The sequence below is a fragment of the Pocillopora verrucosa genome, chromosome 8, assembly GCF_036669915.1.
Source record: "Pocillopora verrucosa isolate sample1 chromosome 8, ASM3666991v2, whole genome shotgun sequence".
NCBI classification, from domain to species: domain Eukaryota; kingdom Metazoa; phylum Cnidaria; class Anthozoa; order Scleractinia; family Pocilloporidae; genus Pocillopora; species Pocillopora verrucosa.
The window spans coordinates 11784177-11798973 of record NC_089319.1 but is presented as its reverse complement, the minus strand read 5'-3'; the positions used below and the strand labels follow the sequence as shown (position 1 = coordinate 11798973).

Below are 14797 nucleotides of genomic sequence, written 5' to 3'. Positions count from 1 at the left end.
TATCTTTCCCGCGAGTCTCATTGTCTCCCAGAATTAAGTCGAGATGTACAGTGAAATACATCCAGGACGAACATGGTGAGAAAAGGAGAAAAAATGAGCATTTTTAACAGTACAACTTCTAAGAGGGTTTCTATTTTGTCTTTCGATAACGTAAAACAGAGCTATTTATTAGCCACAGGCTTCTCCATTGTATTCTCCAGAAGTGACGGAGAGCTAAGTCATGGAATCAACGAGAAGTTCAGAAAAAAGAGCTTCAAGAATATTACCCCACAGTCACACCGTCAGCCTCAGCCACTTTCTGATCACGCACAGAACCTGGACATAGATGGAGATAGATAGAAATATTATAAAAATATTCAAATCTGCAGCCTCCTAAGGCTAAATTGCATGGTTTTTACAAAAATAGCAATTTCATGTAATATAAAATGACTTTTAAAAAAAACTACGTATAAAGGTTTTACAGATTGGACATGGATTGAATAAATGAGTTCGTGTAACGATTAGTGCGCATTTCCGGCAACATAAAATTGCGTTAGTTTATGAAATTGTATCTGCTAATGTTCCTGGGTGGCACAGTATTATAAGATACGATTGAAACAAATTGTTTATAACCCTTTAGATTATAAACAATAGTCTATAATCTTTCCTTAGAAATAGTTTGCAGTTGTTACCAACGTTTTTGTGTTTGCCAACACCTTTTATGAAAAAACTTGGTGCTTTCACAGGAATATGTGTGTTCAACTTCGAAATCCCTATTTCAATTTTTATTTGAGCTAATTGTATTTGCGTCAGCAAAAGATTACAGATTGTTCTTTAGTGGAATCCCATATTTTGGGGTAACACGCACACTGGGGCTAGTGTCAGCAAAATCGTACCTCTAAATTTTTTTTTCGATCCATATTTTCATTCATACTTCCTAGAAAATTAATTCATTCTTGACCAGTTTTTTAGTTTGTTTGTTCTTCTTTGTAAACTTAATAATAAGGCTCTTCAAATGTAGCTTTATTCATTCCCTGATATGATACTAAAAAACTCCTTTTAAACAGAAACTGGAACATCATAATTGTTCAATCGATGGATTACAACTGTTTGAACATCTACACACCTAATCCTCGTGAAAATTCTATTCTTAACTTCCTTGTTCCTTCCTTAGTTATCTTGTCACACTTATTTATTTTTGTTTCAGACAACAAGGTAAATTTTTTCAGAGTTGATATTTGGCCTTTGACACTTTGTAAAAACCTCAAAGTACTCCGCACGTAGGATGTGATGAAATCAAACATCTCATTGTCTGTGCTTAGCAGTCAGAACATCTCCATGGGTTTTCTGTTTGTAACAGCTTTCTTTCGGTTTTAAATGTTTCTACAACATCTTTTTGCAGAGTTGAACTTGTGTTGTTTAATTTCTTTTTCCTCCAGAAAGACCCTTTAACACCCATCTTCGGCTCGTTTTAATTCAGTTTCGTTAATGAGTTTACGCTCAGAAACTGACAGGTATCTTGGCATTCAAATGCTAATGATCAATATTGATCCCAAAACTTATCAAATTCAAGCGTCATTTCAGAGTCTTCATCAGTGTTTCAGCAATCACGGAACACTGATATCCGAGGCAATTGACAATTAGTTTTCAAGAGTTGAGTCTAAATGAAACTGGCAATTCGAAATACGTCAACGCCACGAGGAATGCTTGGTTCCCCAAACAAATAAGGAAGAACAAGTAAGTTTTAAGATCCAAGGTAAGTGTCTCCTTAAACCGGGAAGAAAATGCAAGAGATAGACAATAAAGAAAAGCAGAAATAATGCAAGTATAGCAAATGTAACCTGCTTTAACAATTCTCGGCGTCTTTCAATTAATTTGTACAAGTCTGTATCCCCCTTGAAAATGACGAAATATCATCAAGTTCCGTGTTTGCTGAAAGCAAGGCAAACATCACGCAACATATCCTGAGAAATAGTTATGGGTATGCGTAACACTGCAAATGTTTTGCAGAGAAATACTTTGATTCACTGTCTAAGCGTATTAAGACTTACTTCTGTTTTTCTGAAGATAACATAATTATTTTTCATTTTCCGTCATTGTTTGTGAACCTCATTAGAATTTCCTGTGTTCTCTGTTTCTAAGTCATTGTGCTCATTTTAAGAATAATTTGAAATGAAGTGGTGGCTCAGTGTCACCTTTATCCGACCGCTGTTTGTGTTTTGTACTTTAGAGTTGATAACCAGTTATCTGTGTTTTAAAAGTTTACTCGCCATCTGCTTTCTTTAGATCGAATATTTTTCGCATGACATAGAATGGAATGCTTTCTCTGAGCTTTATGTGTCTTCACGGAAGCTTTTCTTTTTTCAACACAAGTTATCATTTTTGTAGTAAAAAATATACCCTCTCTAGGTTCATTTCCTCTTCGTCGTTTAATATTTAGTATGATTATTTTATGTCTTTCAAGTGAGTCGATGTGAGTCAGCAACGACGGCATTTCGCAAATATTTGCAGTGTATGACAGCATATTTACTTATGCTTGTGTAAGGAATCAAGCATGTTTGGTAATCTTTCCAGGATATTTTGTAGAGTGGTAAACTCGCTCTTGATAAGCATGGAGATTTTGGTAACAAAATGGCTGGTTGTAAATTGAATCTACAATAGGAGTTTTGTTGTCACACAGGTTCGGTTACGCCTCTTTCACAGGCCCCACGGAAAGGACGTGGGCACTTTTCAAATACTTTACAGTATTTCTACCTTGTCTCTATCGTTCTTTATGATTTTCTTCCTGCTTTAGAGGACAATAAAATTGAATCATTACTTTCTTGTCAGTCCTTACTTATTTGTTAATAAAACACCTCTTTATTCCCGTAGTTTAAAAATAACTTAAGTTTTAGATACAAACGTAAGTCAAACCTTGAACATCTACTTTTTCGCGATTGATGAAACACAGGTGTGAAAGCTTATAATCACAAATGAATTTATCCCATAGCCAGGCGGGCATTGATATCTGAAGGGTAAACAATCAAATGCAAAGATACATGTTAATTGAGCATAAATTCATTTACCTATGAAGATAATATTAAGGGCGCCAAGCATGTGTACTTGTGGGTTCAAGCTGTAAAATTAAAATACAAAATTGTCGGAATTCTCGCCTTGCATTATAAAGTTCCACAATCATATTGACAAACTTGTAGGAACCCATGAAAACTGTTACATCCACCGAGATGTTCTCAATGCAAGCCATACTCACTAAGTAGGGATATTAAAATGAAACTTTTAGTGGTTAGGATTTTCTTTTTGAGTTGTAAGCATTTGAAAGGAAGCAACAAAGAAAGACAAAGTGTCAAAGACTGAGTAACAACTATGAGAAAAGACACCTGTTGGCTGAAACAGGTAGCGATTACTGTAATTAAATAAAAACAAGGAAGTTAAGCATAGATTGTCCGCTGGGATGCGGAAATATGAATCAGAATTACATGATCAGATATCCAAGAATAACCATTGAATTTCCCGTTTCCTTTATGCTGAAGCGAATCAGAGCAACTCCTACATCCCGGTTTAGAATCGCGTTTTGAATGATAGAAGGTGAATGATTCACTTACATAAGATGCCAGAAACAACTGTAAGCAATTACCGAAGTCAAAAAACTGTATTTGTTGAATTAACCCATCAGTTAATCGTTACAAAATACCTTATGCAGCAAGCACTTCTGATATTTCTTTTCCACGCACCCTGATACTTCCTCAAAATCGAAACTGAATTACCAATAATAAAATGTACCTCTCGCTGAAACATAAAATTCAAATATGCATTAATAATGCATATGCATAGCATTAAGTACGGCATAAAAAGAAGCAAAGCACGTCCAAGTTACAGTACACGCCAACTTCATTCAAAGAGAGACGAGCAACGCCAAGAAGAAAATTGACGGAGTAAACCAAACAAAGCTGAGCCAAGAAGCTAACAACTATGCTCGCTGTAAGTGAACAGACACTGTTTAAGTTTAGATATCGCCTAGTTATAATTGCATGCACTACACAAACAATTGAAACAGATTTCTAGAACTGATGTATTGATCATGGCCTCTTTTTCGTCAACTGTGTATCTGTATTTTACTGAATATTGTCATCATTATTATGATTGACTTTTAACTGCATCTTTATTTCTAAACTTTGATTATTGAATGTCGGCTAAGTTACATAGAAAGAATCTAAAGGATGTCTCCCATTTTTCCCAGCGCAGTATCATCTTGTTAGCAACAGTTTTTATAGAAATAAAAATTTTGAAAGTAGGAGTTAGATGAACTTTTATGGGTTGACTAAGGGCTTCATCTCGTGTTTTTCAGTGATTAGAAGAAATTAATTAAAATAATTAATGACAATCTCTATGTATTTTGTTCGTTCTTTGTAGAAACCAGCCCTCGTAATCCTGCTGCTTGTTGCCACAGCAAACTGGACATCTGCAAGTCCCGTCCGTTCCGCTCGCTCTCCTTCCAAGAAAGTAAATTAATTATTTCCTCTCAATCCAATAATCAGCACAAAAAGGCTCAGCAGTAATTCATCTTGCATGCCATGAAGAGCTTGCCTTTTTTTCCTTCTCTGTCTTCTTTTACCGTCATTTTCTGATAACCTCTCGCTCGTATAATTTTTTGAAAAAATTAAACGTTTCAAAACCAATCACCAAAATAACTGGATTTAAAATTTAAGCTTCGCTGCACTTAGAAATGCATCTTTCATTAGAGATACAAATCCCTTTGCTTGCCACAATGTTGTAATTAAACTTCACTCAGACCGTCGCGTTATCGCGATTCCTATTGTCCTTTGTAGCTACATTCTACGTAAATATTTTTACTATATATCTCAACAAACCTGTCAAAATTCAAAGGTCAGCGCACCGTTCTGAATATAAGAAGACTCCGCTCTAATCTGAGCATTTTCTATTGCACAGGTTGTGGATTATAAAGTTCATATCAGCGAGACTGGGACAGAGTACAACGAGACCATCGAAGTGGCCACGGAAAAGCAAACTGAACTGTTTAAAGTTCCTGCTCATAATGACGTGGACGAAAGCAATATTTTGCACGACTTTAAGACGGTAAGTCTATTTGTTTTAGCGTCAAGCGGTGTAAAAACATTAGGATTTATCAAATCGTCGATCAAACCTAAAAAAGTGCTTAATCAGTTCAAACCCAACTGACTCATTATAAAGCACAATCTTTTTATCGTGTTTCAAGCATAGCAAGTCTTGATGAGACCTCTTTAAGCCAACTGGGACAACGCTGAACATGATCAGCTACCCTTTACTAGACAAGACAAAGGGGACATATTCATCATGCTTACAAACTTATGTTTTCGTGTAAATGAAACATCAGTGTTAAAGCAACATTGGGATTATCGAAAAATTCCTCTTTTATTGTAAAACAGAATATGACTATGATGCTGTTGCCGGAAAAAAAGATATGCTACCTTATGCCACTGTCAGAAGAGATGCCGACACCAGCAAAACTCGAGAGTGATCTTGACCGGACAGAGGTAAGGACATGATCCTTTCTTCAGACAAACGACTCCGAGAAACTGTATTATTTAAACATTATTAGATGGCAAAGAAATAAAACGGTCACAAAATTCCCTAATCTTTCATCTTTTATTAAAAAACACAACTGCTGTTAAGTCTTTATTTGCTAACTATTCGCTATAATCATCATTCGAGGTGCTGCCACTTAAATGTCTCACATCTTGGATCATTATAAGAAGCTGGGAACATTTTGGAAACTTAACTAGGTATCCCAGTCTATTGTTGAGAAACCAATGAAAAATTCAAGAAGAGAAATATGTGGGCACGGGTTTCAATGGTTTTGTCCTGGCGGCTGGCTGACCAAAGAATACAGTGTACTGATTTGTGAACACTGTGGGATGCGCATAGCTTCTCTTTTACAGAAAGATACGTTGCTGAAAAATTCTTAAACATCTCGTTGCCGTTTTACAAGAATTAGATATTGTCCTAGTTGCTAGCTGACTAGTGCATCGATTGGTGAGAAGTACAGGAGACGCATGATTTCTCTTTTGCTTAGGGATAGCTGAAAAATACTAAGAAATCCTGTTGCTATTTTGCAGGAATTAGACAAGGACAAGACCAAAATAATTGAAAGCAAGTGGATAGTAGACAAAGAGATGGCTAATCGGTCTCAACTGAGCGAGGAGTTGGCAAACTTTTGTCCACAATACCCGATATATCAGGTGAAAATGATGGACGACTCATTGACTTCTACAAGGGTTGAGACAGAAGGTGAGTCAAGGACAGAGAATTTTGAAATGCGTATACCGAAAAAAAACAGAAGGCTAAATTGCGTTCGCGCTTTCCTTATGACTTTTATTAATTTATGAAGAGAACCCAAACCCAAACCAAACTCTTGTTAAGCAAACTTTACTTGTTGTGACACATTTAATGCAGTTGTGTCTCTTCTTTCTACAACAGGAACGCAACATCGCAGTCGTCGAAATGCGAGATCATTTCCGCCAATTCACCCATGTAATCTGTGCGCAGGTGGAAAAGGCACCGTTACCTATTGGGATAAGTGTTGGTGTTCCAATATTGGAGGATACTGGAAAATTGAAACCAAGATAGCTTCACGTACATGCGTTACGATCCGGGAGTGTTTTTTGTGGTTTTGTTGGTCAAAGCACTTGGTTAACTATGTATATTGTTCCCAATATGTTTGCCAACGTCCAACATACTATAGACCACGCCCATATGATGAGCTACGCCCATATGATGAACGAAACGTATCCATCGCGTTGTAGGTATCTTCACCGTGTTGAAGACAAAATGCTAACGGAAATCAGGTGTTTATTATATCATAAACATTCAACGCTTTTTTTGTTACCCCCAAGATAAGCAGTAATATTTGAACCCACAGTGGCTCTTTCTTTTTTACATTTTTAATTTAGTAGTCCAGCTTTTAGTGAGATGTGTTCTCGGCGCCGCTGTGGCGCTACTCATATTACAAATTCGATAGACACTGTTTTACTGAAAGTTACAATTTTGAGAAGAGAGAAATTTCACCGTTTCCCATGCATGAGATCGTATTTCCAATTAGCAATGTATCTTAAATCTGTACTGACTGTAGCTGATAGTATCAGGAGTCTTAGGAAGCCAAGGCTGAGAAGCAAAGATATTTTAGCACGGCAGACATTCAGTCCAGAGGTTGTTTTTTTATTTAAGTCCTTTTGTTTTTAATCCCATTTTTTAACAATAATTTTGCTTATTACAGCAACTACATCGTTAGAAATGTCACGTAATGTCATGTTAAGGGTTTTTATAATGATGATTTCATATCTTTGTTTTTAATTGCTGAGTGTGATTTCAATAAACAAAACTTATTACTTATTACATAAGTTCGCCCGACAGGCGTATGAGTATTCCCAGTTAATAAATGGACATGATTTTAAAACAGCACACCTTATTCACATCCTTAATTTTACTTTCACGTATTTAGAGAAACAAGACCGAATCACTGATGAGATTTATTAGTAAAACCAAAAAGCTTTCAAATTTCCATAACCCTAAAGCAGGTACTTTGACGGGGACTGTGCTTTTAAAAATTTCATTGATAGTTTTGTTTTTTATTTTCGGCTTGGCCTATTATATGCAATGGGGGCTGTGCCCTTGCCACTATATTTCGGCTTTCCCCTTCTCTACTGTCTGGATCTTTCCAACCTAAGGTATTATTGAAAGCTTTGAAACTTTGAATCAAGAGTATCATCGTATAACCAAAACAAAGCTAAAATATTTATAAATAAAAGATTCTATTGATACTCAGCAAACGAGGCCTTGTAATACAAGTTTTTTGTATAACTTGTAACCAGCGCCAATGGCAGTAAAACTGCAATCTGTGTCATGCGAAAAAATGCAATCAGTCGGCTCACATAGCAGCCGGAAAAACAAAGATACTGGGTATAACTGATCGTATTAAAATTGAAAATAGATTTAATTCCTCAGGTTGCACCGTTCGGTCAACACCTTAAATGCTCAGCAACTAAACTTGAAGATCAAACAAAAGATAATTCAACTCCGGAGTTTAGACTAACAACAATCAGCCTTCAAAACAGAATTAGCCTTACACGTTAGTGAAAGTGCTGCCAAGGGCATGTCACTGAAGAAACGTGATGATCACTCTACCATGTTCACAGCTATTAAAACAACATTTATTTTACTGATTTGTCCCATTGTTAAAAGATCCACCCCCTCCCCCACAGGAGAACTGTTCATCAGCTCCACCATTTCCTCCAGAATAACCTCCAGCTCCATGGTTGCCTCCACGTAAACCACCTCCCCCTCCGAAACCACCCGTAGCATTTACACCCACTCCTCCTTGAAGATATCCTTTACCTCCTTTATTTTTAGAGTACTGTGTATCTTGTCCATTATTGTAGAAGCCCCAGCCGCCGCCGCCGCCACCTACAATAAACGAAAAGTGAGCAGCAGTTGTCTCATAGATGGCTCCTATTTGATTACTTACTTAAGAGCGTTGGCTATTATTATGAGCGTTAGCTATTATGTAAACACCCGCGAAAAACCCCGTGGGAGGTTCTTCCAAAAATTAAAAGATACGGGACAGGGTTGACTCAGAGGGTAAGTATGAAAGATGGAAGCTCCGGATAATGAGCTCCTGAGGAATCAACTAAGTGCACTTCTCAATTTTTGGAAGTTTATTTAAAAATATTATTGGGTAGTCAATTACTAGAAATACAAAAGCTTATCAGGACAAGAGAAATATAAATGAAGTGATACATATGCATATTGACAGATCGGTGGTGAGCAGTAAATAAATGTGTTGGATTTTTAAAAACTGAACGGAAAACTCAGTTGAACTTTAGATATTCTAAGAGGTGCTTCCGAGAAAAGAAAAACTTCAAAATTAGAATTGGTAATCTCAATAATTAAGTTTAGATAAATCTTACTGTCGTCTTCCTGTCCTGGTGGATTGAATATACTGATTGGTTTTTTTTTTTCTTATTTCTCCGCTTATCTGCAAATTTACCACTAGTTTTTCCTCCATGTCCTTGGCTTCCTCCTGACCCCAGTGACGAGTTGTTCCCTTCATTCCCTGTTATGTTTATGGATGCATCACATCCTGGATGTTGACTCCTCCTCCACCTCCAGCTATGATCAAAGACTTGTTGTTTTCTTTCACTACAAATGTACCTCCACCACCTCCGGCAGTTTCTCGGTTTGAATTCCATTTTTCTCCTTTTTGACCAACAAGTCTATTAATGACCTTTGGTCAAATTAAAGTTTTCAATCACCCGTGCTCCTCTTCCTCCGGTTTTTATGATACTGTTCTCACCGTACCCCCCTGAGGTTCCTATTGCTTCTATCCTGTAATCACCATTGCGTGGCACTGTCCACAGTTGAATACCGCTAAACAATGTTACTTGTCTGTCGTGGTCTTGATAATTGTAATGACTACCAATCGAGTCTGGACCCGCTGATCCAATCTTACTAACACAGCTGTAAACCCTGCGTAAAACCATGCATACAATAAAAGTAATGTTGTTGGTAAGAAATTGTAAACATTTTCTTTGCCATTTCCATTTAGAAAGTAGAAATCCTTGATAGTCGGACATTGACTTACTTCACTGCATCTGAGGATTACATTCGACATTGTTATATACCTAGACTCTTACTCAACACAACGAGCACTGTCATTGGTTAATTCTTGGTCACATGCCCCTGATCAAATTCAAATATATCCTGACCGGGACACAATTGCGCAGTTGTTGCCCGCGTCGAATACTCTCATAGCCAGGAGACTGTAAACACTAAACGAAAGAGGCATTTTCGGTAGCAAATGTTACCATCAATTTTTACAATTCCAAATGATTTTTTTTTCTTATTGAGGTTATAAAAGCCTATTTTACTTTTTTATGTTCTTCGAAACATTTGTAATAAAATTAAGACTTATTCATTCAGCAGGATTGACGATTATGAATAAAGAAGTTGTGCAGTCTTTTTTTTAGTTTTTTTTCTGCCATATGATTGTTAAAGGGAAAGTCTAAATATATAACAAAGCTCTTACTGCATGGTCCCTCGGGAAACTAATTAGTTTTGTTTTCCCTCGAGTCCTGATGACACTTCTTTGGCTTTTCTAGACATCAAAATATCAATTGAAGGCAACGGTTTATGCACTAGTGTTTACTACAAACCTACAGATTCACGTAGTTACTCGTTGTATTCATCTTCACATCCATCTCACGTCAAGAACTTCATACCTTTTTCACAGTTTCTCAGACTTTGTCGTTTATGTAATGACGACTCTGATTTTTCCGAAAAATCAGAGGCAATCTGCCAGTTTTTCGGTAAACGTGGCTATACTGTCTCTGTCGTTCAAGCGGGCCACCACCGTGCCTAACAAATTGATCGACAGTCAGCACTACAAACGGCTGAGAAGGAAAATACTGACCGGATTCCATTTACTCTTACATTTCATACTCACAACCACTCAGTTAAATCTATCATTCTTAAAAATTTTGAATTACTCCAAAACGATTCAGAGACTGGCACTGTCGTTTCGAAAACCCACACCTATTTCATTCAAACGTGACAAAAACATAGGCAACTTTTTAGTCAGGAGTTCATTTCAAACCAATGACCAATCTGAAACTTTCAAATGCGCTCGCTCACGATGCAAAACTTCAGTGTTCTTTCATTCATAACGTAGAGAAAATATCGGGACCCAAGAGATCCAATAAGATCACTGATCACTTTACGAGTACCTCCGCCAATGTTATTTACTACATAACTTGCACTTATTGCAATAAGTTATACATCGGCGAAACAGGAAGACGGATAGGTGACCGATTCCGAGAACACCTTCGCGACGTGGAAAAAAATGACAAGGACGCATCCAAACCAGTCGCTAGACACTTTAATCTTCCTAATCATTCTAAACAGCATATGGCAGTTTGCAGCCTACTGATCCTTACAACTGCCTAGTTCGGAAAGCCGTAAAACACTAGAACAAAAATTTATCTTCCAAATCGGCACCCTTAATCCCCACGGAATGAACTAGCGCTTTTCATTCAACTAATTTATTCCTTATATTAAAGTTCATTTATTATGTTAAAGTTCATTATTCCTGTTTTCTTGTCACCATATTCCCACCGATGGCGTAGCTCCACTTTCTACACATAAACCCACACACAACCCACAATTCCTCCAATCGCTCTGACGAAGGGCTAACACTCGAAACGTCAGCTTTTTCTACCCTTTACGGTGGCTAATTTACGTTTCAACTCAGTTGTTAACACTAAATTACCTGCTATACTCTCCCACCGACGCAGCACCACAGTTTCTTTAGAAACTTACCCCTTTATTCATTCTACAACTTATGTAGCCGTTTTGGTTTTTTTATCTGTCAGCACAATTTTGAAGAATTTTGTCGCGCCAGTCGACAAACATCTACCGAGAATATTTTCTTTCAATTTACCTTGTAAGATGCTATCATTCCACTACAAAATTCTGTGACTGTGTGCTTGGTAGATGTAGTCGATCATGTAGTTGTTTATCATGCATAACACTGGAACAGGCTTCCCAAAGCGAGCAATCATGTCTAATTATCGACAAGGATAGCTATGTCTCTTTAGAAAAATGCAAAGAGCTTCCAATCCGCTGCAGATACTTCTTTGATAGCACTCCACTACCTCAGGAATCCCCAATACTTCAGCCAGAAATGGTAAGTCGTTCTTGTAGAAGCGAAAAACTGAAAGGCATTCGTCGTTTTCCAAATCATCGAAGTCAAAACCAGGATAAGAATTGTACGGAAGATCAACATTATCGGACCTGTTTAAATCGTACAGGAGTAGAAGTTCCTCATCGTTTATCACACCATCATCGTGGCTAATCAAAAGTTGATTACGAACTTCTTTCAGACATCATGAGCGGAAATTCCCGCCCCAACGGCGTTATCTCCCCAGTCTTTTTGCGGGTTTTGGGGTCCCCGTCGCCGTCCCTATTCTCGTTTCTTAAAGTCCCTAGTTACTTTCTAGAGTTTAATTTTAGATTCTCTGGAAAATCGCGTCTTCTAGGAAACACAGACATAGACATGCCATTTCTCTGCACGTTCTCTGTTGATGTCTCCAATGCCAATAAAATTTAACATGTTGAGATTACTAAGAGACTCAAGACGCAATTTAATATCAATTAAAGTTAAAAATCTGTGTTAACTGCAAGCTGTGGTTTTAAACCTTTGCAAATTATGCTATTCTCACGGCTTCCTGTTTTAGCAGACAATCACTTGGAATGATAACACTTCCATGACAGCTTGTAAGTTGACATCAAACATCCCTCATGGTACAGGCCTATTTCAAACTTGATTCATAACTCAGTCTACAATTAGCATTAATCCCTCAAAAACGTCCTCGTTGAGGAAAACTTTGACCATTTATTTATCTATCCCTGCTTTTTAAACACAGGTGCTGATATCTGTAATGCCAAATAAATTTTATGGCCTAGGCTTATTTGCGTATCCTACAGGGCCACTTAAAAAGAACCAATAATTGCAAATATCTCTAATGGGCAACATTGTATGTCGACAAACATACCATCACGGGAAAGACTTATCTTAACACAACGTTTGTGGCAGAAAAAAACTTTTTGGCCTTTTGTAAAAGATTTTTTATCACGTCCCTCTGAAATACCTAACCTCCGACGTTAATCTGTTCAAGTTTTGGTCATGACCTGATGTTCATTCATTCAATTTTAATTTGAGAATGTGATCGCTGACGCTAGTTTTGTGGCACTAATGTCTAAAAACAACAGATATCACTTATAATAGAAATTCTGTGACGGTGACACAATCTATTAGAAAACATTAATCATGAAGGTATGTACATATCATAGATTAAACATTACCAAGTTGAGTAATGAACGTCGGCAGTTGAAAGCAACGTTTGCCAAATGTAACTTACACAAATGAAACACTTTATATACCTATTATAATTTTACTCAATGCACCATATATGTATATATGTATTTTTTTTTTTTGGGGGGGGGGGGGAACTTCGGAGTTTATGTTGCTAATTTTAGCCTTTTAACCCACGAATTTGGTGTGGAGCCCGAACCACCCTGGATTCTTGAATAACTTAGTGACCCTAAAGAAATCGGTGAGATGGTATGTGTCACGCCTGCCCGGTCTCTCTTGGACAGACTCTTAAAAAAGCAGATGGAAATTTATTATTTCTCGATTTCTCAGATGATATACAACATAGGAAAGCTATGAGGTTAGAGCTCTTGGAAACTATCAGATTCCTGAAAACAAGAGTTTAGTCTGCCATTCATAAATGAACTTAAGGTTTTTAATTAAGAGTGACAGTGGTCATCTAATTTGTTCAAATATCAGAGCGTTTTGACCTTTTAAAAGGAAGCACACTTCTTTACCTTCCTTTATTTTATGCAGACTCGTCTAAGCAGAGGCAAAGGCTGCGAAGAAAAGTTATCAGTGAGAGCTATTCGCTAAAAACAACCGAGTGCGACTACAGTCAACTTGTTGGTGATACCAGTAGCGTGGTACCCGAGAAGATTGAGAAAGGGGAAATCCCATGACAGTAGCCTGATAACTCTAACAATACTGGTAAGCCACAATCATTTTTGAGCATTGATCGTATCGCCGTAGAGTATTCTTTCTCAGTGAAAACCAATTGGATGACATTCCAGTCCTTAATTAATTTTTCTTCTTGTTGCGTATATTTTCTTTAGAAATGGAATTAAAATTCCTGATCTAGGACCCCTTCCGCACGATATATTTAGGATGCTTTGTGCCTGTATAGATTTAGGAAATAGGAGGTTTGCCGGGACAGTCTACCCAAGAGATATCTCTCCTTACCAGAAGCTGCCACCATGTTGTCCTTTGCAAATATTTCTGTGACAGAACCCTTACCTGTTAGACTAGAAGATGACCACGTACTGTCCACAGCATGTGGTCAGCTATATAACCTTAAGGTTAACAGAACGTATTTCCTAGACATTATTTCAAACGGGAAGACCTCTTTATTTATGGTAACTTCCCCGCGGATAATGTATATTAATACGCATGGTCAAGGAGCTTATGGTGCTGTAATTGTCAAAGGATCCACTTTGAATTTAAGAGCCTTCTGCGATTAATTTTGGGAAATGGAAACCTACCACAAAAGCACTTACAGGAATCTTTCTACTGTAGTGTTTTTTTTAGCCTAGACTATGTTTCTTAAAGGAAACCATTAGCCCAAACAGTCACAGTTATTACCTCCAAAGTGTTCCGTCGTTTTTTAAAAAGGGCGGAAAAGACTAAGCTATGAATCTTTACCATTTCATTTACCAGTCTAAATTTGGATGGTAGTAATGTTTTTTATCTCTCTTCAGACCACGTGAATTCGTTTTATATCCAATCACAGTTTTTCGTCGCATAAAGGGATCAATTGAGAATGATAAAGATCCCACGACAAGTAGTTCACTCCTTTGTGACAGTTGATGGACATTCAAGTTACTGTATAAAATGGGTACGTACTTGAGTTAGGCGGCTTGTATTAACTGATTTTAACCAGTTCACTTTGTCGTTCCATTTGGCACGGCAACAACTGCTGCTAACAATTATCTTTGTTCACCTTAGCCTCTTTTTGTAATTCATTCGCTTTGGAAATGCGTCATAAAAGAAATACTTTGAGTGCCGCTCTCGCCAAGAGCGGTCCTCTCGACTTCCCGTCGGGAAAAAATTTTCGTTTATTTTTTGCCCATGAAAAGGGTTTAGGATACATATTTCAAAAATAGTGTAGTTGTTCTCGGA

General features: G+C 37.3%; 2 protein-coding genes across 3 annotated transcripts; one reads left to right on the top strand and one right to left on the bottom strand.

Annotated features, from left to right (window-relative positions):
- The first annotated feature begins 1546 nt into the window (after window positions 1–1546).
- On the top strand, window positions 1547–7309 carry LOC131780412 (uncharacterized). 2 transcript variants are annotated; one of them, XM_066171627.1, is made up of 7 exons: window positions 1547–1716; window positions 3878–3957; window positions 4390–4479; window positions 4927–5073; window positions 5403–5510; window positions 6093–6264; window positions 6454–7309. In XM_066171627.1, exons 2-7 carry the CDS (start codon window positions 3949–3951, stop codon window positions 6777–6779), a joined length of 852 nt encoding a protein of 283 aa, XP_066027724.1. In that variant the 5' UTR covers window positions 1547–1716; window positions 3878–3948; the 3' UTR covers window positions 6780–7309. The 2 variants fall into 2 exon arrangements, with proteins under 2 accessions (XP_066027724.1, XP_066027723.1); XM_066171626.1 differs by having other exon boundaries at window positions 1547–3957.
- Window positions 7310–8188: 879 nt separating this feature from the next.
- LOC131780413 (uncharacterized) lies at window positions 8189–9221 on the bottom strand. Its single transcript, XM_066171147.1, has 2 exons — window positions 9020–9221; window positions 8189–8436 (listed from the first exon to the last, which is right to left on the bottom strand). Exons 1-2 carry the CDS (start codon window positions 9219–9221, stop codon window positions 8189–8191), a joined length of 450 nt encoding a protein of 149 aa, XP_066027244.1.
- Window positions 9222–14797: the final 5576 nt, after the last annotated feature.

Coding starts and splice junctions, on each gene's coding strand:
- LOC131780412 (XM_066171627.1), top strand. Junction 5,511..6,092: donor GTGATCTTGACCGGACAGAG/GTAAGGACATGA, acceptor GCTATTTTGCAG/GAATTAGACAAGGACAAGAC. Junction 6,265..6,453: donor TACAAGGGTTGAGACAGAAG/GTGAGTCAAGGA, acceptor TTTCTACAACAG/GAACGCAACATCGCAGTCGT.
- LOC131780413 (XM_066171147.1), bottom strand. CDS start 9,221: ATGGAATTCAAACCGAGAAACTGCCGGAGGTGGTGGAGGTACATTTGT. Junction 8,437..9,019: donor ACATGGAGGAAAAACTAGTG/GTAAATTTGCAG, acceptor CGTTTATTGTAG/GTGGCGGCGGCGGCGGCTGG.